At 44.0% G+C, this 22,220-nt stretch overlaps 1 protein-coding gene across 2 annotated transcripts in view; it reads left to right on the forward strand.

The window, feature by feature from the left end:
• The window catches only part of LOC311240895 (ceramide transfer protein-like), a 111,508-nt gene that overhangs the window by 40,995 nt on the left and 48,293 nt on the right, over window positions 1–22,220 (forward strand). The window contains exons 4-7 of one of the 2 annotated variants that reach the window (XM_084329503.1): window positions 8,806–8,913; window positions 9,586–9,724; window positions 10,925–11,044; window positions 18,444–18,601. In XM_084329503.1, coding sequence (XP_084185629.1) covers window positions 8,806–8,913; window positions 9,586–9,724; window positions 10,925–11,044; window positions 18,444–18,601 — 525 coding nt within the window. The remainder of the gene's footprint in view (window positions 1–8,805; window positions 8,914–9,585; window positions 9,725–10,924; window positions 11,045–18,443; window positions 18,602–22,220) is intronic. The other variant, XM_084329504.1, reaches the window with a different exon arrangement.

The raw sequence follows: 22,220 nt of genomic DNA on the forward strand, positions 1-22,220 counted from the left end.
ATCTAAAAAAAAAACCTACATACATATGCTCAGCTCGAACCCCCCCCTCCCGGACCCCACCTTGAGAAGTACCTCCACTATCCCTCGCACCTAACCAGACACTACCATTATAAGCTAGCTTTTATTCTCTCCACCACTTCTAACCACATTGACATTTTGGATTCATTGAGACCCAGAATTCTTGCTGTAGATATTTCATGGTAAATTACATCGAGATATGTAAGAAACCAAACTTTACGGCACATTTTTTCCGGTTGAAACCAGCGTGATGCGATCAGCTTTTTGGCTACTGTGATACCCGATAAAACCAATCTCTTTAGCTGTGGATTCACTGCAAACAACAGTATAGTCGGGTTTTCATCGTTATTTCTTTTATTCGATATTTCCATTCATTACAGGCACACAGACTCGGGGTTAACATGGGGAATCATCCTGAGACTGCCAAAGTGCAATACCGGCCGCATCCCAGGGCTGTACACTGCGACGAGATGATCGCAAATTGCCCCCTAATTTGGCCGGTGCGAGTGGAAAATAATATCTGGGGGCAAGCTTGCGAGTAGTGATTTCAACCCTTCATTCGCATTCACTCCTAAATTAATCCATACAAAAAATAGTAAAACATTAGCCTACAACAGTGCGACATAATGTTGCGGTTGTAATTTCATTAGACAGACCAGCGCGGACCTTTAATAACATGCAATTTAATTGACACGAGCAATGGGCTAACGTTAGCTGGTAACCAAGGTATCCATTAGGACTATGCTAAGCTAACTAGCGTTAGCTGCTGCTAACCCTGGAAAACGGTCAAAGCGGACTCCACAACACTAGTTCCATTCGTGAGGAAAGTGGGTGGGTTATATTGACAACGTTTGACAACAGAAGTTTAAACATAACTTCATATTTATTGGTTATTCGTTTCTGTATATCATCCACTTTCCATCTACGTGTGTTAAACTCTTCCTGTTTACATTTGAGTGTGACGTCATCACCTACGGCAGCTTAGACGATCAAAACGCGAACCTAGAACAAAACCCGAGGGGGGGGGGGGCTGGCTCTCTCGTTCGTTCTCTCGCTCTCTCTCTACATTCAATGATTTAAAGTAGCCAAACGTTACAGACAGTATAAATACTAACTGGATAGTTGATGATATAAACATTTAATTTCATTATCTGAAATATTCTAAAATCATTAAGTCTGCTATAAGCCATTATCCCTTTGTGTGTGATTATTATTTTCTCACAGTAGTGTGTGTGTATATATATATATACATACATATACATATACATATACATATGTGTGTGTGTTTGGCTAAAGTGGATAGAAAACACAGTACTGTGCAAAAAAAAGGCACCCAAGAGTTTTTATATAAATGGTCTTAGATGTAAAATTTTTTTTATTAGTGTGTCAGTAGACTACTCTTTTTCTACATTTTCATTAAATTATTTTTTAAAGCATCTTCATGGTTTAATAATGCAAACATATGTTGCAGGGACTTATTATAATCATCATATTGGCGTGACTGTATGCATCAAAGGGTTAAATCAAGCATTTTTAAGTGCTTTAGAGGAAATGTCAAAATATCGCGATATATATAGTGTATCGTGATATGGCAAAAAAATATCGCGATATCATTTAGAGGCCATATCGCCCAGCCCTACTATAATAGTAAAATTGTTATTTAAAAATGTGCACCTAAAAAATATTCTTTGCCCCTAAATTTCTGGCAGTATCAAGCACCCTTTGAAACATTATATCTTGGCCTGTGCGTCGATCAAATGTCTCCAGGCGCACTTTTCTTTGTCGGGCGAGGCGGGTATCCCGATCGCATTGAGAAGTGTCAAATGCCTCCGATGCATCTGTTGTGGTGGATTATGTTGGCGACACGATGGACATTATGTTGGCGACACGGTATTTGGACTCGCGATCAGACAATTGGAATATTATTTTTGGGGTACCTCCTAGTGAAGGTAAGGATTAAATTATATCAATCCTGCTTTGATCCAACCATGATTTCACCTCGATCGCAACGTGTGTGTAACGTTACTCCACAACGTATGCCGTTGGTGACGATCAAAGCATCAAAAAACGACCCCCCCCCCCCCCCCCCCACCCCTTTCATGCACTCCTTGCAGCTGACTCTGGCCACATTAGCATGCTCATCCTCCTTGACCTTTCTGCAGCATTCGACACAGTCTCCCACTCCATGCTCCTCAACCGCCTATCCAACAACCTCGGCATCACTGGCTCAGCACTCTCCTGGTTTCAATCCTACCTCACCACCCGGACACAGTTCATCACCATCGGCGACTCCAGTTCCACCCCGGCCCCAGTCAACCAAGGCGTCCCCCAAGGTTCCGTACTTGGCCCAATCTTATTCACCATCTACATGCTCCCCCTCGGTCAGATCATCCGCCGCCATGGCCTCAACTTCCACTCCTATGCCGACGACACTCAACTCTACCTCTCCACCAAACCATCCACCCATCTCCCCCCACACTCCCTTATCAACTGCCTGCACGAAATAAAAACCTGGATGTCATCTAATCTCCTCAAGCTCAACAACAATAAAACCGAGGTCATGGTTGTGGCACCCAAGGCCCTGCTCCGGAAGGTTGGGGATCTCACCCTCAACATTGACGGCTGCTCCATCTCCCCATCCCCTAAGGTCCGCAACCTGGGCGTTATCCTGGACTCCACCCTTTCCTATCAATCCCATGTAAATTCCCTCACCAAATCCGCCTTCTTTCACCTCCGAAACATTTCCAGACTCCGACCATCACTTTCCGACACCACAGCTGAGACCCTCATCCACGCCTTCATCACCTCCCGCCTGGACTACTGCAACGGGGTCCTGTCCGGGGTTCCAAGCAAAACCCTGGACAGTATGTTCAAAATTCAGCTGCCAGGGTTCTAACCCGCACCAAACCCTGGCAGCACACCCCCATCCTCATCCACCTCCACTGGCTCCCCATCAAATCCCGCATCACCTACAAAACCCTCCTGCTCACCTACAAATCCCTTCACGCCCTGGCACCTCAGTACCTCACTGACCTCCTCCACCCCTACACTCAGTCACGGTCCCTGCGATCCACGGACACTGGTCAGCTCTCCATCCCCCGAACCAGACTACGGACGTTCGGGGACAGAGCTTTCAGTGTGGCAGCTCCCACCCTCTGGAACTCCCTCCCCGCAGATCTCCGCACCACCCCAACTCTGGACTCATTTAAAAAACTGCTCAAAACCCACCTCTTCAACCTGGCCTTCAACCCCTAACTTTCTCACTTTATATGTATATGTTGTGTCTGTCCACTATGTTTGTTAATTTGTTATCCCCCCCCCCCCCTTATGTAAAGCGACCTTGGGTCCTCTGAAAGGCGCTATATAAAACGAAGTATTATTATTATTATGCATTCATGATGAAACATAATGCCTATTATATATATTTGATTTGGAAATAGTAGCGTGTCCAGGCGAGAAACGGCAACGCTTTTAGTGAAATTCACGTTTTACTGCATATCGTCGTTTTCTGGGATTAGACAGGATCACTCTAAAACTATACTCATATTCACCACGGTATAACACGCAAACTGAGGAAAACAACTTTGGAAATTACTCAATAATCAACTAGGCTGCAGTAAAAAACTTAAAACCAGATTCTTAAACATAAAGACGGACAACACGCTCATCACAGACAAGCTGGATGTAGCCAATTACTTAAACATCGTCTTCACAAACATAGCCACAACACTGGTAAACAAACTACCCCCTATTATGGGGTAGAACACATAGTAGCATACTACAAAAACCTAGGGGTCCACAAAGACGACTTCAAACTTGAAATGGTAACAACCGATGAGGTACTCAAAAAATGTAGCTCCCTCCAACCTAACGAGGCCACTGGCCATGACAACATCCCCTCCAAATTCCTCAGAGACTCAGCAGCCGCCATCACCCCAGTCATCACACACATAATAAACCTCTCTATAAAACAGGGACACGTCCCCAAGGACTTCAAAATTGCGAGAGTGACCCCTCTGCACAAAAAGGGCAGCAAATTAGACCCAGGCAACTACCGCCCTGTTTCTATTCTTACCTCCATCTCGAAAGTCATGTCTACGAACAGGTCGAAAAGTACCTGGCGGAAAAAAATCGAATCTACGAATTCCAATCTGGCTTCAGAACGTCCCACTCCACTGACACATGCCTCCTCTATTTGAACGACCACATCAAACGAGGTGGACGCGGGCAAATACTGCGGCATGGTCATGCTGGACCTACAAAAGGCCTTCGACACTGTCAATCACTCCATTCTGATTGACAAGCTAAAAGCAATTGGTGATAGTTTATCAGTGAGCTGGATGCAATCCTACCTGGAGGGGAGAGAACAGATGGTAGAGGTAAACGGTACTCTACCCCCCCCCCCCCCCTCACAGTGAGCTGTGGTGTTCCACAAGGAAGCATACTAGGACGGCTACTGTTCCTAATTTATGCAAATTACATGTCGTCAGCCTGTGACTGCAACTTGTTCCTGTTTGCGGACGACTCAGCCCTGCTGGTCTCTGACAAGAACAAGTTGCAGGTTGAAAAAACCCTCAGCTCGGAACTAGGCAAAATCTGCATATGGCTCGCTGATAACAAACTATCATTACACATGGGCAAAACAGAGTCCATTCTCTTCGGTTCAAATAACAAACTCGGCAAGACCGACGGCTTCTCAGTTACAGTGGGTGACAATATTCACAATATTCCATCCTAGAGGCAAATCATTCCTGTGACAATATGGCATCCAATGTAATAAAAAAAGTCAACCAACGAACTAGATTCTTGTACCGGATCTCCTCTCTGGTAAACAAGAATACCCTGAAGACTCTGGCAGGAGCACTCATTCAAGGGTACTGCGACTATGCGTGCACCTCATGGTACCAAAGCACCTCAATGGAGCTAAAAACAAGATTACAAACATCACAAAACAAATTGGTCAGGGCGCCCCAGTGGCGAACCACATAGCGCTCTCAGCCGCGACACGGCCGACCCGGGTTCGACTCCGAACCTGTCGTTATTTGCCGAATGTACTGCCCAGTAGCAATAAAGCGATAAAACGCCAACAAATAAATCATAAAAAAAAAAAAAAAAAATTGTCAGACTACTACTTGACCTTACCCCCAGAACCCACCTCACCCCTGCCCACTTTGACAACCTAGGATGGCTTAGAGTAGACGACAGAGTACAGCAACTTGCAATGGGCCTGGTCTACAAGATACACTATACGACTAAGGTACCCATGTACATGTCAAAATACTTCCCAAAGGTCAGTGAATACCACAACCACTACACCAGAGGAAGCTCAACAAATCATGTTAAACCCAGATTCGGCTCAAACAAGGGACTAAACACCTTTCGCAATTATGCCACATCAATGTGGAACGCCCTACCCAAAGCTGTAAAGGAATGTGAATCGCTACCCACATTCAAAACCGCTCTTAAAGAGCACCTACGGGAGGCTGCAATTCGAAACTGGCCACCGTAAATGCCCAAACCCCCCACCACCTCCTAATAGACAGTCTCCTCCCCACCGCATGTATATATTCCCTCCCTGCCTTATGTATATTTCTCTCCCACCCACCCACCCCCTCCAAATGTACAGTCTCCACCCCACCATATGTATATTTCTCTCCCACCCACCCACCCCCTCCTAATGTACAGTCCCCTCCCCATCATATGTATATACTCTGTCAGGATCTAGGGGTAATGGTACTGTATATTTGAATACCGTTTATGTCACAAATGTATCAGTACTAAATACCTATATGTCCCTATGCCATAAATGTCATGTATGTTGTGTATGTCATAAATGTCTATATGAATTGAAAATGGGGGACCCTGATGTAAACAAGACAAACGTCTTTCTCAGGTCTGTATCCCCTTAACAATTGTGTCTATTGAGCCGTACTGTATTGTACACATTCTGCAATCTGTTAAATAAAGTTTTCATTCATTCATTCAACGTATTGGCGATTAATTTTTTATTTTTCAGATGTTGAGCGATAGATAGGTGATGTCAAATGGGCCATAGTATTGTATCCATAGCTATAATATAGAATATAGCCCTGCAAACACAGCCACTTATTCCTATCTTTAGAGCATTGGCGTGGTAGGAACAAAGATGCTCTAGGCCTCCGGCGCTCAAAGAGTTAACCTCTGTGCTCTGTGGGCCGGTTAGTTGGCTGGTTATGCTTGTGTGTGGACACATGATGCATGTGACACCTCAGTCACACGGTTAGCCAAGCTGCAAGACTGCATTCATCCTCAGTCACACGGTTAGCCAAGCTGCAGCACTCTGCTTCCACTCCCTGCAGGCATAGTGGATGAGCCAACCGTTTTCTCATCTTCCATGGTGACAGAACGAGAGGCACATGGCTGCAAGTACAACAAGTGCTCTTGCCGATCGTCCACGGCTTGTTGACAAAGCAGACAGACTGAGAGAAATATGGCATAATTTCACTTACATTGCTGACAGTCAGGGCAAGCCCACAGACACCACAAGTCTGTAAAATGTGTTAATATGTAATATTATCTAGTAATATCCTACCCCAACATGTCCAACTTGACAAAGCATCTCACTGAGAGACATGCCGACCTGTTCAAAGAGCGACAGGTTAGCCAATGTGATAAATAACATAATTACATGCACCTCAAATACTTAAAACAAGTGTGATTTATTTGTGAAGCAAAGCCTAACCCCTACCAGCTGTATTTTAACAACAATGTATGATGCAAACTCATGAAGCTATGAAACTGAACAGGGCGCAGTGATATCGAAAATGGTATTGAATATCAATATTTTTCAAGGTATTGTATCGAAGTTAGAAATGCCACTATCGTGACACTAGCATCTTTCTTTTGATAGGAGAGACTTATAGACTTATGAGCTACGGCCAGTATTTCGTTTGTGAACTTTTTGTTCAGGGATCTTAGGTGAGAATTTTGTTTTGTTCCACGTTCAACATCTACGTCATTGCGACAAGAGATAATAAATACATTAAAAAAAACATGCTATTTCTCCAGTGGCATCCCAGCTAAAGATGGCTATACACAGACCTCTGTCCTTCACTCTCCTTGTGGGGGACCCTCCAGAAAAACCGACCTGCCACCTTATTCACCATCCCTGTCCATAGTCTAAAACCTGCTGAACTAGGGATTACGTTATGTCTTTAACCTGGCAGCAGACTTAGCGTTCCCAGGCCTCAGTCAGGATTCAGGAGCTAACATGTTGCATCATGATTTAACTGTCTCGCTGACTTCTGGTAGAAGTGGTACAAACAGGAATAACTTGCAGTCCGTTTGTGTTTAGCCTCCATGTGTAGTCATTGCTGACTTACCATTCTCTTGCAGTGAACGGAACAAGTGAGCTCATCGCCACACCCCATTGCTACATCAACACAACTCTAATGGTTAGACGAGGCCTTTCCTAGAGCATCATGGGCACTATTGGAAACTAACTCTTGGTTTCTATGACAACATTATGAAAGATCCTGTGGCAGCCAAGTGGGTTCACTCTATCTACTCAATTTCTATGGCTACGTCACTACTTAATCACGTCAAGAGAAAATCCCCAATACTGACCGCATCATAGGCGTATAATGTAGTAGGGATGCACCGATCCGACTTTTTCAGTCCCGATACCGATACCTGGGCTTTGGGTATCGGCTGATACCGAGTACCGATCCGATACCCATTGTTCAATTAATAAACTGTATGCCTCACTGTGTGGAAGAGACTGGGATCATTATTTTGTGCAAGGCAACATCAGGCTTGACTTAAAACATTACTTTCCTAACTTAGTGAAACAAAATGTAACAAATAAAACATATATATAAATGTACTGAATTGTTATTTATTATTTAATTTATTATTATATTATTATTTTTACCGGTAGTTTAATCCGATATTTTTTTCAATACCCGATCCAGCTATTTTAGTCATATTGGGGCCGATATCCGATATCAATATCAGATCGGTGCATCCCTAATATGTAGTGCCATTAAGCTACAGTCTTGCCTAGCCTGAGCGTCTCTACTTAAGGATTCTGTATGAATAATGGCCTGTGTTGATGTGTACTGGCCTCTCCGTCTCATTCTCTCTCTCTCTCCATCTCATTCTCTCTATCTCACCAGGCTGCTTTTCTGTGTAGGTGTGTGGTGCTTCTCTAATGTGCCAGTTGTTCATTAATACTCTGTAGACTGCTGGAACTGAACTCTCTCCTGGAGAGTTCTCTTGGGAGGTTTAGGATTCATAGTCTTGCTTAGAATTAGACTGCAGACTGGTTCATGTATTCATTCTTTCCCCTTATTCCCCCCATCATTTATTACCCCTCCCCTTTATTTCTCTTTTTCTCTCGCTTTCTCTCACACTATCTTTTGCTCTCTGTCTCTGTTTCTCTTTCTCTCTCTGTCTCTGTGTTTCTCTTTCTCTCTCTGTCTCTGTGTTTCTCTTTCTCTCTCTGTCTCTGTGTTTCTCTTTCTCTCTCTGTCTCTGTGTTTCTCTTTCTCTCTCTGTCTCTGTGTTTCTCTTTCTCTCTCTGTGTTTCTCTTTCTCTCTCTGTCTCTGTGTTTCTCTTTCTCTCTTCTCCTTCTATCTTTCTCCGTCTGTCTCTCTTTGTGTTTCTCTTTCTCTCTTCTCCCTCTATCCTTCTCTTTCTCTCTTTCTCTCTCTCTCTCTCTCTCTCTCTCTCTCTCTCTCTCTCTCTCTCTCTCTCTTCTCTCTCTTCTCTCTCTTCTCTCTCTTTCTCTCTCTCTCTCTCTCTAGGCTGAGTCAGGTTATGGTTCGGAGACCAGTTTGAGGCGTCATGGCTCCATGTTGTCTCTCACCTCAGCGGCCAGTGCGCTGTCTGCCACCTCCACCTCCTCTTTCAAGGTAAAACGTTGTTGCTGTCATCACCATCATTACTACCACCATCACCACCATCACTACCACTACCACCGTCACTATCACCACCATCACTACCACCACTACCACCGTCACTACCACCACCATCACTACCACCACCACCATCACTACCACCACCACCATCACTACCACCACCACCACTACCACTGTCACTACCATCACCATCACTACCACCACTACCACCGTCACTACCACCACCACCATCACTACTACCACCACCACCATCATCATTACTACCACTGCCACCACCACATCACTACCACCATCATCATCATCATCATCATCATCATCATCATCACTCGCTACCATATAATATCCCACCCTGACACACTGCAAGTCTGATATAATATCCCACCCTGACACACTGCAAGTCTGATATAATATCCTACCCGTCCCTGACACACTGTAATGCTGAAGACCAAACCACTGTGCTGTGTTAGATGTTGCTAGGGCATTCCTCTTGACGGTTATCATTATCTTTGGGAAATTATAAATGATGAGTTAAATCTTTAGCTTGTAGGCCTTGTACAAAACTGAAACAAAAGGCCTGATTCTCTGTCTTGTCTCTGTCTCTCTCTCTCTGTCTTGTCTCTGTCTTGTTCCTGGTGCATGTATCTCTCTCACCCCCGTCTCTCTCAGAAGGGCCACAGCTTGCGTGAGAAGCTGGCTGAGATGGAGACGTTCAGAGACATTCTGTGCAGACAGGTCGACACGCTGCAGAAATTCTTTGACTCCTGCTCTGACGGCGTCTCCAAGGATGAGTTCCAGAGGGACAAAGGTAGCCACATCATGGGATAAGAATAACACCTTACAGTAGTGTTTTCACGATACCAAAATCTTTACTTTGATACCGATACCGGTTCTAAAACGATACCACGGCAAAAGCCTAAAGTATCGAGAAAAGTAATGGAATATAATATTATATGACAGAACATGGACAATTATTTCTACAATTATGTATTAATAATAATATATTATATGACAGATTAATAAATAAATACTTTTCTAGTAGCGGTGTATCGTGCAACCCTACCTTACAGCATTGCTGAAGGTGTTATTCAGGCTGTAGCCCGTGTCTGCATCTCTGTTTCTCCTCTCTGCCTCACTGCTTGATCCTGAGCACAGGAAGCTGCGGACTGGAGCTGCACGAGTTCATCCAAACTGATCAAATCATATGGACACAAAACTCACTAGAGGAGTTATGAATAAAAGCATGACCGTCAACATTGCATTCATATTTGGAATAGTTTAACCATCTCAACATGTAGACCTATTATATTTTGATTAGGTTTGATTGAACTTTGACTGCACTGAGTTTCATTCCACCGGCCGCTCTAATGTTCTTGCAGTGGATGTCTCTCTACCACACTATCTCTCTCACCTCCTCCAGCCCAAGTCTCTCTCTCTCTTGCAACGTTTTGACAATCCAGTGAGAATCCAGTGAGATCACACAAACAAGTGTTTCCTGAGTTTAATTAAAAAGTAAATGATCTGACCGACAAATGTATTAGTCAACACAATCCACAGGATACATCATGTTTTTGTTTTTGCGCAATTTGAACAATAGCCTAGACTTGTGTGTGTCACTGTCAACCCACTCCACATGATGGAGAGAGGGAAGGAGAGCAATAGAGGAGAAGAAATATGGGCGATGGCATCGGCTATTGGCAATCTATATCTATACCGATGTTTTTATTATTGTTATGTTTATCTTTTCAATTTTTTTATTTGAGAGAACTCATATTCTATGGCTTTTTATTTCACTTAATGTGGCATGACATTTAAAGTGCTGTGGTTTCCAATCCCTTTTAAACTGTTAAAACAACAGCAGGGTGAGGTGTGTGTGTGTGTGTGTGTGGAGGGGTGATGGGGGGAACTAACTCGAGCATGCTGTATCAGTACCTAGTATGCTTCAATAAAGTTTGTTTACTTCAGTAGAAGGGAGATGGATGAAGGGTTGTCATGGTTTTGTTCACAGTAGTTGAAGAAGATGAAGACGACTTTCCCAACACCAACAGCACCGCCACCGCCACAACAACAACAACAACACGACCAGACACTGACTGTCTTCACAACAACAACGGCAGCAAAGAGAAATGTGAGTTTTTGTACACACACCTGCAGATATCACCGGCAGCCAGCTGAAGTTGATCTTTTGTTGTGTTTGAGAAACACTCGGTCGGCACGCAGAGTTGAGCAAAAAATGGCCGATAAGTAGAATTTGAATGTCTTGACTAACAGGGACGACAGTGGCTCGGGAGGTAGAGCAGTCGTCTGGCAATCCGGAGGTTCCCGGTTCGATTCCCGCTCCTCCCAGGCAGCGTGTCGATGTGTCCTTGATCAAGACACTTAACCCCTAATTGCTCCCGATGAGCAGGTTGGCACCTTGCATGGTTGCCTCCGCCGTCGGTGTGTGAATCGGTAAAATGTGAGGAACAAATTGTAAAGTGCTTTGGATAAAAGTCCTATGCTATATAAATGCAGCCATTTACCATTTAACAACTGCTGATGGAAGTTGAGGTTGAAATTGAGCATAATTTGGGACGTCCAGATAAGAGAGAAAAGCAGTGTTACTTTACTAAATTGTATAATTTAGTACAACTATTCTTGGCCGTTCTGATGGTAGCAAACGCAACAAACCTGATAGGAAACATGCACTAAACATTTCACTGTTTATCAAATGCCCTTATCAAAATTCCTTTAATTTTTTTTTGAAAATGGCAATATTCTTTTCACTTACCTTAAAATTTGCAAATACATTTAATGTCATCCACTAAAATCTGATCATTCGACTTCCGGTATGCCAGCAGAGGGCACAGACGCATAAGAAGCCGAGCTCCCGGGCAAAGTGAATTTCAAACACTTAAGAATTCAAAGAAAACATTCAACCAAGACAGAAAGGTAGATGAGTGGGAGAAAGCAAGGGAAGGACCGAAAAAAAAGAAAAAAACATTCAATAATTCGAAAAACGAGACGACAAAAGGACCCGACACCGAAGCGAACGCTCCCGCTAGCTTAAACAATCAGCAGCAGGCCGCCAGCATGCAGTCAGGACACAAGCCGAGCACGGACCAGGTGGGCATAGTCGAAGCGATAAAATAACTGAAAACCGACTTAAAAGAAGAGCTCAGGAGAGTTAGCGAAGACATAAAGGATAAGCTCGATACTATCGCATTTGAGATACAGAGCTTAAATCAACGAGTGGAGGAGGTAGAGAGCCGAGTGGACAAAATGGAGGATTGGATAGCGGAGATGTCGGACGCACTCAGAGCGAGTCTAGAGGAACACCTAGTCGCACAATACAGGTTAGTTGACCTGGAATCCAGGGCGAGGAAGAACAACAACCGCATATTCGGGATGGAAGATGGAAAAGAGGGGGACTTGGTTCCAAAGTTTATCGAACAGTTTCTAAAAAACTAGTTATCGCTCCCGCCGGACATAGAATTCAAGCTGCAAGGGGCCCACCGTGCACAGGCCACGAGACCGCCAGAAGGCGTCACGCCGAGACACATTATCGTCATCTTCCAGGAATACCTGACCAAGGAGCTGGTGTTGTTGAGAGAAGCATGGAAGAAGGGAAAGATACAAATGGGCAACAAGACAATCTATATCGACCATGACTATGCACCTGAAGTTGCGAAGAAACGGAGGGAGTACAACTGTATAAAAAAAAGCAAAAAAATACCTACACGAGCACAACCAAGGCTCACAGCGAGCTGAAGAGGCGAGGCATCACGGTGGAAGAAATGTAAGGGGAAAATGAGAGAGATGGAGGAGAGGGAATGCGGAGGCGAGGAAAGCGGGACCAGACACCGGCACCAACACCAGGCAGGCAGAGTAGCAGCACTGAGGGCGAGAGAGAAGCTCAGCGAATACATGCATCGTAAAAAACAACGAGTAGAATCCTTCGGAACGGCCATGATGGCCGGGGTAATGTTCAAATAAACGCCCGGGAGGAGCGAGGTATTTTTTATTAGCGTACGTTTTCTTTAGTGGTTAACGTTGGATTTAAGGGACGGAGGGGTTTCAGTTGGTCACCTCGTCTCACACCCTTAGCGATGGGCCCTCTCCCTACGAGGGGCTTTCCCTCACACTTACAGACGGGATAAATACCGAAGAGGAGTGGGTGTTCCCCCTCGTTTGGAGGTCACTATGTGTGCTAAATGTTATATGTTTAATGTCGGGAGAAAATGTATGGTAAGGGGAGCCGCTAATGTATGCAAGAACTGGAAAATTAATGTCGGGAACTCATAACTTGAAAATGGCGTCTTTAAACATCAACGGTCTTAGTCACCCAGTTAAGAGAAGTAGAATTATGACAAATCAAAAGAGAGAAGACACAAGTGATTTTCCTACAAGAAACACACATGTCAAAAATAGAGCATGAAAAGTTGAAAAGGTTTGGATATCGAAATAAATTTTAGTTCTTGCAAGAATAATAGGAAGAGGGGAGTGGCAACCCTGATTTCAAACTCAATTTTGAACTGATAAAAGAGAAAAAGGATAGAGAAGGGAGGTACTCGATAGTTAAATGTAAAATAGATAACGTAATGATAACCCTAGTGAACACACCTGAGAGTGACAGAAGATTTTTCAAACTCTTATTTGACACAATAGCCTCTGAGGTGGAAGGGATACTGATATGTGCAGGGGATTGGAATACTATACTGAACTATTCACTAGACACAACAAGTAAATCCAGACAACTCTCAGAGATCAAAGGACTTGAATATCTTGATTAGGGAAGCGCGATGATGGAGGTATGGAGAAGCTTAAATGCAGGAGAAAGGGATTTTACTCATTACTCTGCAACGCACAAGGTACACTCTAGGCTAGACTTATTTTAATAGATAAGAGAGAGGGACACAGGGTGGTGAGCTGCTCGATAGGAACAGGAGATATCTCAGACCACAATATGGTGTATCTCACCATACACTTGAACAACAGACAAAGAGACTGGCTGAACTTGGGGATTCTGAATGGGGAGGATCTCGTGAATCAGATCAGGAAGGAGATAACCGAATCTATTAAAAATAATGTTGACAGCCGAGTGAAACCGACCATCCTAAGGGACACAATCAAGGCAATTATGAGGGGATACCTAATCTCAAAGACTGCACACTTGAATAAGTATAGGCAAATGAAATATGATCAATTACAGAGAGACTTGAGAAACCTTGAGTAACCGGTGCGGGGAGGGGAGGGGGGGGGGGGGGGGTAACAGGGAACAGATGAAGGGAATAAAGTCACAGCTTGAAGAGATGGGAAAAGAAGAGTTAGAGAAGAAATTGAGATACACATAACCAACCTTTTATGAATCAGGCCCAAGGGCAACCAAGATTTTAGCAAAACGACTCCGGGCCCAGCAGAGTAGACATCAGGAGAAGCGACTTATGAACCTGAAGAAATTCAACGTATATTCAAAGAATACTATGAAAAGTTATACTCGCAACCCGAGATGGCAGACGAGGAGAAAATTGTACAGTTTTTATCTTCCTTTGATCTCCCGAGTGTAGGGAGACCACACCCTGGCAGTTTGGAAAGAGGTGGTCAGGAAATATAAATCAAAAGAAGACAGTAGACTTCTGATTTGGCCTTCCCAGTCTCCCGGTTTTGACCCGGGGTCACTGGACACCACTTTTGACGGGTGGAGAGATAGGGGTATAACAGCCATATGTACACTTTTAGAGGACCACAACTTCATGTCTTTTGAGCAATTTAAGAAAAAAATAGATTTGGGTAATGACAATTTGTTTAGATATCTACAACTGCGACACTTCTATGATACAGAAATCAAGAGTAGGATATCGGTAGGGGGTAACGGGGTGGTGGGAATGATGGAGCTGGCGTATTCGCGAACTCCAGTGAAAATAATATCGGAAATGTACAAACGTTTACAAGTTTGCAGCAACTGTGATTCATATAATGTGAAGAAGAAATGGGAAAGTGAACTGAGTATAATCTTGACGGAGGATGACTGGCATTCTATATGTGAGACGCAACACTCATCCACTAGCTTTAGAGGATGGAGAGAAATCGGTTGGAAAAATGTGAAGAGATTTTTTATCACACCGCAAATTAAGAGTAAACAATTAAAAGGGCAACAACCCTGCTGGAGACAGTGTGGACAGATGAATGCCAACCACTCTCACATATTTTGGTTATGTGATAAAGTGCAACCATTTTGGAAGAGTGTTACACAGGAAATTTACAGAATTCTTAGCTATGAATTCCCCATGGAACCCCAGTTGATGTACCTGGGTTTGATCACAGAGGAGACCATACACAATGAAGACTTGTACCTGTTCAAAATCATGACAATAGCTGGTAAGAAGGCCATCACAAGGAGCTGGCTCAAAGAAGCCGCTCCAGACAAAGAGACATGGAGGGGAATAGTGGAGGAGATGAGCGATATGGAAAAAATGACATTCCTGCTGAGAATGAAGGCCAAGACATACGACAGACGATGGTCGAAATGGACAACATATGAGCCATTAGATGATTAAAGACTGCCATGGCACAATCAAAACAGACCCGACATACCAAGAGCAAATACAGCTCTCCCCCCCCCACCATACAACACTGTCCTGTCCTGTGAGTCTTGTCTGTCTTGTCTGTCCTGTGGTGGTGGTTGTCATATTATTATTGTGAACTGTATAATGCTTATGTAAAAGTTAATGAATCCTGGAAAAAATGGGTAAGACATCAATGCAAACACGGGAAACCATGCTGCAAAAGAAAAGTTTCTAACTGAAAATGTGAAAAAGTTACTGTGAAAAGGAAATGGAGAATGTCTATGTGAAAATGATGTAAAAAAGTGACTTTGGAAAGAAAAAGAGGAAAATTAACAAAAAAAGTGTTATATAAAAAAAAATCTGATCATTCATTTTGTAATAATTCCACACAATTCCACACCCAATCATAATAATAATAATAATAATAATAATAATCTTCATTTATATAGCACCTTTCATACACAAAGTGCAACTCAAAGTGCTTAATGGAGACACGTCTTCTTTAAACAAGTCAAGAAGAAACGACACAATAAGTCAAGAAAAAACAAGAATACCATAAGGTCCAAGAAATTATAATACACTCAAAATAAATAAATGAATGCATGCATGCAACACTCCCAGACATACCCCACGCGAAGGTAAAGAAAAACTCACTAAAACCTAACAATAGGAAAAAATGCACCACAGGCAATGTGGAGGAGAGAAACCTTAGAAGGGCCATTCAAGGGGGGGATCTCCCTTCTTAGATGTCGGTGATATTAGTGTTGCATGTTGTATTAAAAACAGGCGAACAGGGGCGCCCCAGTGGCGAACCACGGCCGACCCGGGTTCGACTCCCGAACCCGTCGTTATTTGCCGAATGTCTTCCCCCCACTCTGTCTCCCATTCCTCTTATATCTCTCCCTACTGGACTGCCCAGTAGCAATAAAGCGATAAAACGCCAAAAAATTTATCTAAAAAAAAAAAAAAAAAACAGGCGAACAGTTGGTAAGCATGCACCCATGTGTGTAGTGAAACACAGATGAGTGCATGCAATAGCAACTGAACATTTTGAAAAATTTAATATAGAGCTGATAGTGATAACAACTGAACATTTTATAAGATTAAAGATAGAACTGATAGCGGATCTAGTTGAGGCACAGGGGTGCGTCCTCCCGGGACGCTCTACACTCTGGTCATCACTCAGACAGCCGAAGACAGGGAGACAGGGGGCGACGCAGAGAGGGTCGCATCCTCCCGGTCATCATGGGACGTCGAACACTCCGGTCATCACTGCGAGATAGCCGGAGATAGGAAGACAGGGGGGCATGCAGAGGGGGTCGCATCCTGGGTGGGTGTCATCACGGGACGTCCAGCACTCCGGTCATCACTCTGGGACACTGGGACAGCCACTCACAGGGAGACAGGGAGACGGGACAGGCGTTAGACTACACGCGTGATTGTGATGGGCGAACATGGCAATAGATACATGTGGTAGGCATATATGAAGTAAGCATATTATGTGAATAAAATAGAACAGTCAGTTTTGAGGAGTTGCCTCCTTGTAGGTGAGTGACACTGCTGGCCCGATGAGACTGACCGTGCAGCATGTCAGGGACAGAGAGTACAGATATGAGAGGCCTTCTGTACGTTTTGAGGGGTTGTTTCCTTGTAGGTGAGTGACAGTGCTGGCTTGAGAAACTCGACCGCGCAGCATGTCAGAGTCACGGAAACAAATTAAAAAAACTTTTATTGGGATTTTACAATCGGCTAAAAGCAAGAGTAGGTCTTGAGCTGTGCTTTAAAGCTATCCACAGAGGCTGCCTGTTTTATATGTATTTATATTTTAAAGGACCCCCTCGAAAACGAGATGGCATATCTCAAGGGGTTTATCCTTCAAATACATTTCAAATTTCAAATATGTAGTGGGAGATTATTCCACGCCGTCGGCCCATAGAAACAAAAAGCTGCTTCGCCATATTTTTTTATATTTCATTGTAGGCACTTTGAGCAGGTCCGCACTAGAGGACCTGAGGGGGCGGTTTGGAACATATCTATGTAGGCAGTCGCAGAGGTAGGACGGTGCCAGACCATTAAGAGCTTTAAAAACAAGCAAGAGAATTTTAAAATCAATCCTAAAGACAACCGACATACTGTACATACTGACTGTAGTTGTTTCCTCATTGGTCCTCATGAAGTTAACATCAGTAATACTCACCCAACCATTCTATTTAATCTAGAAACGTAACGACTCTTACGAATACAGAAAGTGGTGTTGTTGTCTAGCAGGGAGCACTCTGTCCTGGACTTTTCACTGGACTTGGCAGTAACAATGCCCCTGTCACGTGATAGGGATAACGTACAGTTGCGAGTGCCGTCCTTCAGATGAGACGTTAAACGGAGGTCCTGAATTTGGTTGTTAAATAACCCAGGGCGCCTATAGCAAAGAGTAGGGGGTCCTCCGACGTTCCTGGCCAAATTCCCAATCGGGTCTCTGACATCAAGGCCACCTAATCATCCCTCCCCCCTTAATTGGCTGATATCAATCCCTGAGCCTTTCAGCCATTGTGTAGTGTGCCTGTGTAGCCCAAGGTTGGTTGCTACACAGTGGTGGTGAAGGAGGCAATTTCCACCCTACATTGTAAAATGCTATATAAATGCAATCATCAATCATTCATTTATTCATTCAAATCACAGACGTGAAAAAAAATTATCGAACCCGTCCCCTAACTAATCTTACTGTCATGCACTTGTCCTAATATACTAACCTACACTGTATCACTCAACAACTTTGATACATTGTTTCTCAGCTGATAGAGTTGTGCCCTTCCTGATGACTTGTCGTACAGAACTTGTAAGTCGCTTTGGATAAAAGCGTCAGCTAAATGACTAAATGTAAATGTGAAACACACTCTAAATGCTGTTTCATAGGATCTTAAAAAAAAAGTATATACTTTAAGTATTTTACCCCCATCATGTAACAAGTATGTCCTATGCTACCAGTGTTTCCTCCCGCCAGTCCCAAAGGCATCAACGGTATTGACTTCAAGGGCGAGGCCATCACCTTTAAGGCCACCACGGCCGGCATCCTGTCAACCCTGTCCCACTGCATCGAACTGATGGTCAAACGAGAGGATAGCTGGCAAAAGAGACTGGATAAGGTAGGATTACGCTCTCACATATAAACACACACATGCGATGGTCAACAGTACACCCACAACCCTCGAGAGAGCAAGCTGGAGCAAGTGATCAAATCCGTTCACTTCAGCCCAAATATGACTCACAATGCAATGCACTGTGTCACATCTCTTTTACACCTGCACTGGCACTTGCAAGGGGGTATTGCGACCGCTCCTGTCCATGGTCCTGTCAGTCTCTCGGTCTCTCTGTTGGTCTGTCTGCACCCGCCACAACTCCTACAGTTCTGATCTGATTTGGATGAAACCTTGCATATAGGCTGTCAGTGGGCCAAGGACCTGAATCCTCAAATATTTTTCAAATTGGATCAACACGTTTTTTTTTTTTTTTTTATGAATTACAGTCATTGTCCATTGAAATCAATATTGAGGCCGGTAAACATAAACACACAAGGGAGCTACTACACCAAGCCGCACATAGACTCTGGTAAGGTTTACGTAGCTGTTACCCACCATGGTTAGGCTTTGCCCACTCTTGCAGATGTAGGCATCTCTCTGGCCCTTGTAGTTTCTTTTACTGCTGAACGTTTTACTACTAAATGTTCAACATAAAATCACCTCACGTTTCATTATTTTCTCCAAATGTGTTCTCTCTTATTTAGGTGTAAAGAATAATTAACACTTTGATCGCCATGGTTAAATTCATAATTTACCATCCCTAGCCAGCTCTATTTGTCTATGGAGAAGTTCCCCTTCTTTGCAGGGCTATAACTTTTTAAATTCTATTGCTAAATTGACATTATTATGGCCCATTCAATGTCCTATATCCATTGTTCAGGGTGTAGCAACGTTATACTTTTTCATTCACATATTCATACTAAAATATGGTCTAAAGTATAAGTATGTTTTTATCGTTTTCTGCAGCTTTCTCCAGAACTTGATTTATAGCCCCAAATGCATTATATTGATGATCAAATACAGTTTGGTAGCGATCGGTGCCAGATAAAAAGTTTCAACTGGAGGTACTTCTAGAAGTTACTACGTATCATCTGATGATGACCGGATGGGCGGGGGGTCGTTTATAATTCCGTGGGCAACGTTATATCATTCACCTAGTGTGGGTCATATGATCATCAGAGCAGTTTATATGGAACACGTTAGAAAATAACGCTGGATCTTACCGTATCTTCCTCGCGCCGTTGGACGATCAGCTTGGAGTAGACAGTTTTCGATTATGGGATGTTGATCTAGATGAACCATTTCCAGGTTGTATAATACTATATACGTCCAAATAACGTTGTTTATTGAGTTAGGGCGAGCGATTGATTATCCAGTGTGTCGAGATAGAGTCCGGCTAACGATCGCGAGTGCCCGGACGAAATATGGATGAGCACTTCCTGTTTGGCGCGTCACTTCCTGTTGGCCGATCGGCCACCAGATGGCGCTCTTGAACCGTTAGAGTTGAGTGGAGATCAGCAGTATAGCTCAGGTCCCCGGAGGAGAAATATGATTTCGATCACAGATTTTAGAAATATTGATATCAAAGACGAGTTACGGCGTCTTCGGCAGAATGAGCATGGCGAGCAAAGACGAGTTACGGCGTTCCCGGCGATTAAAGTGTTAAATGAGGTGATTTTATGTTGAGTAAACGTATAATCAGGGCCGCCTCAGGGGGTGTGCGAGCAGTGCGGTCGCACAGTGCCTCGCGGGAAGGGGGGCCTCGCACAAAAAATAAAAATAAAATTATTTATTTTTTATTTAAAAAAATTGCGAGGCCCCCCTTCCCGTGAGGCCCTTTTTCATCACAGACCTAAAATCTAGTTTTGCTTATACTTATATATTTCACATTAGACACGTTTGTAGAATGTGTCTGACTTGTTCCTGGCTCTGCGGCTCTGCAGCAGACATACTATTGGTTTCAACGAAGGGAGGGGTTACATGTGTACAGTCGGCCGGCGTGCGTCAGCTGCGTTTGACTATTTCGCGCGTGCAGCATTGGAGGTTATGCTTATGCCAGCCAAGACGAAGAGGACGGTCGTTCGGCAGATGGACTGAAGATGAAAGTTGTTGCATGTTAGACAGTTCAGTCAGGCTAGCCATGTCGGCTTAGCTAAAGGCAGGGACAGCTAGTTAGCTTTAGCTACGTTATAATATCGAGTGCTAACGTGTGGTTCAGTCGGGATAGCCATCGGTTAGTAGCTAGCAGCTAGCTAAAGGCTAACTAGCGTTAGCTAACCTAGAGAGAGCGCGTGCAGCATTGTTATGCCAAGATGAAGAGGACGGTCGTTCGGCAGATTAACTTCGTCAACTCCACGCGGTTGTCTCCATCCTCTTGGACGTTTGGTGAGTTTTTAATGCACTCTATTCTATTCCCGCCGTGGATATCTCTCTCTCTCTCTCGGGCCGGCTAGCTATCGTGGCTAAGGCTAACGTTATGTTGGCTAACGTTATGTTGAGCCAAGCGGGCCGGCTAGCTAACGTAGCTAACGTTATATTGAGCCAAACGGGCCGGCTAGCTGTTGTAGCTAATGTTATATTGAGCCAAAGCGGGCCGGCTAGCTAACGTAGCTAACGTTATATTGAGCCAAACGGGCCGGCTAGCTGTTGTAGCTAATGTTATATTGAGCCAAGCGGGCCGGCTAGCTAACGTAGCTAACGTTATATTGAGCCAAACGGGCCGGCTAGCTGTTGTAGCTAATGTTATATTGAGCCAACTGGGCCGGCTAGCTAACGTAGCTAACGTTATATTGAGCCAAACGGGCCGGCTAGCTGTTGTAGCTAATGTTATATTGAGCCAAAGCGGGCCGGCTAGCTAACGTAGCTAACATTATATTGAGCCAAACGGCCGGCTAGCTGTTGTAGCTAATGTTATATTGAGCCAAAGCGGGCCGGCTAGCTAACGTAGCTAACGTTATATTGAGCCAAACGGGCCGGCTAGCTGTTGTAGCTAACGGTGTGTACCTGGTGTCAGTACCTGGCTACTCTATTTGCAGTTAGCCTATTTAGCTGATGTCGGCCGTTGGCTCCTTGCTACTTTGTTTTCTCTGGTATAGACCCTCTTCTCTTTGGATTTAAGTGTTGATCTTTGTCCTTTTGGATCTATGTATATTCATGTTGCCTTTGTGAAGTTATCTTTTCCTTCTGTTTTGTTCTTCCATTAAAAGTTGAATATCCTTTAGGGGCTCATCTTAGCTGTCTTGCTTATATCTCTCATACATGCTCTCTCTCTAACACACACACACACAGACATGCTCTCTCTCTCTAACACACAAACACACGTGCTCTCTCTCTCTCTCTCTCTCTCTCTCTTTCTAACACACACAGACATGCTCTATATCTCTCTCTAACACACAAAATGACATGCTCTCTCTCTATATTTCTCTCTCTTTCTAACACACATATACATGCTCTCTCTCTAACACACACACACAAACGGCTGGTCACCTTTAACACACTAAACGTCCGTTTCTATTGATGTCGAACTCTCCCCGTAGCTCTCTGACCAAACCTCCCCCACCAGTACTTATCAGGTGTTGATGTTACAAACCTGCCGACGACCTCGGAGCCCAGCCCATGGCTCTATTAGCCTGTGGCTTCCCAGTCGAACTTGAAAACACACACCACTAAAACTGTCCTCCTCATC

Source organism: Notolepis coatsorum (genome assembly GCF_963971535.1).
Source record: "Notolepis coatsorum genome assembly, chromosome: 1".
Classification (NCBI taxonomy): Eukaryota; Metazoa; Chordata; class Actinopteri; order Aulopiformes; family Paralepididae; genus Notolepis; species Notolepis coatsorum.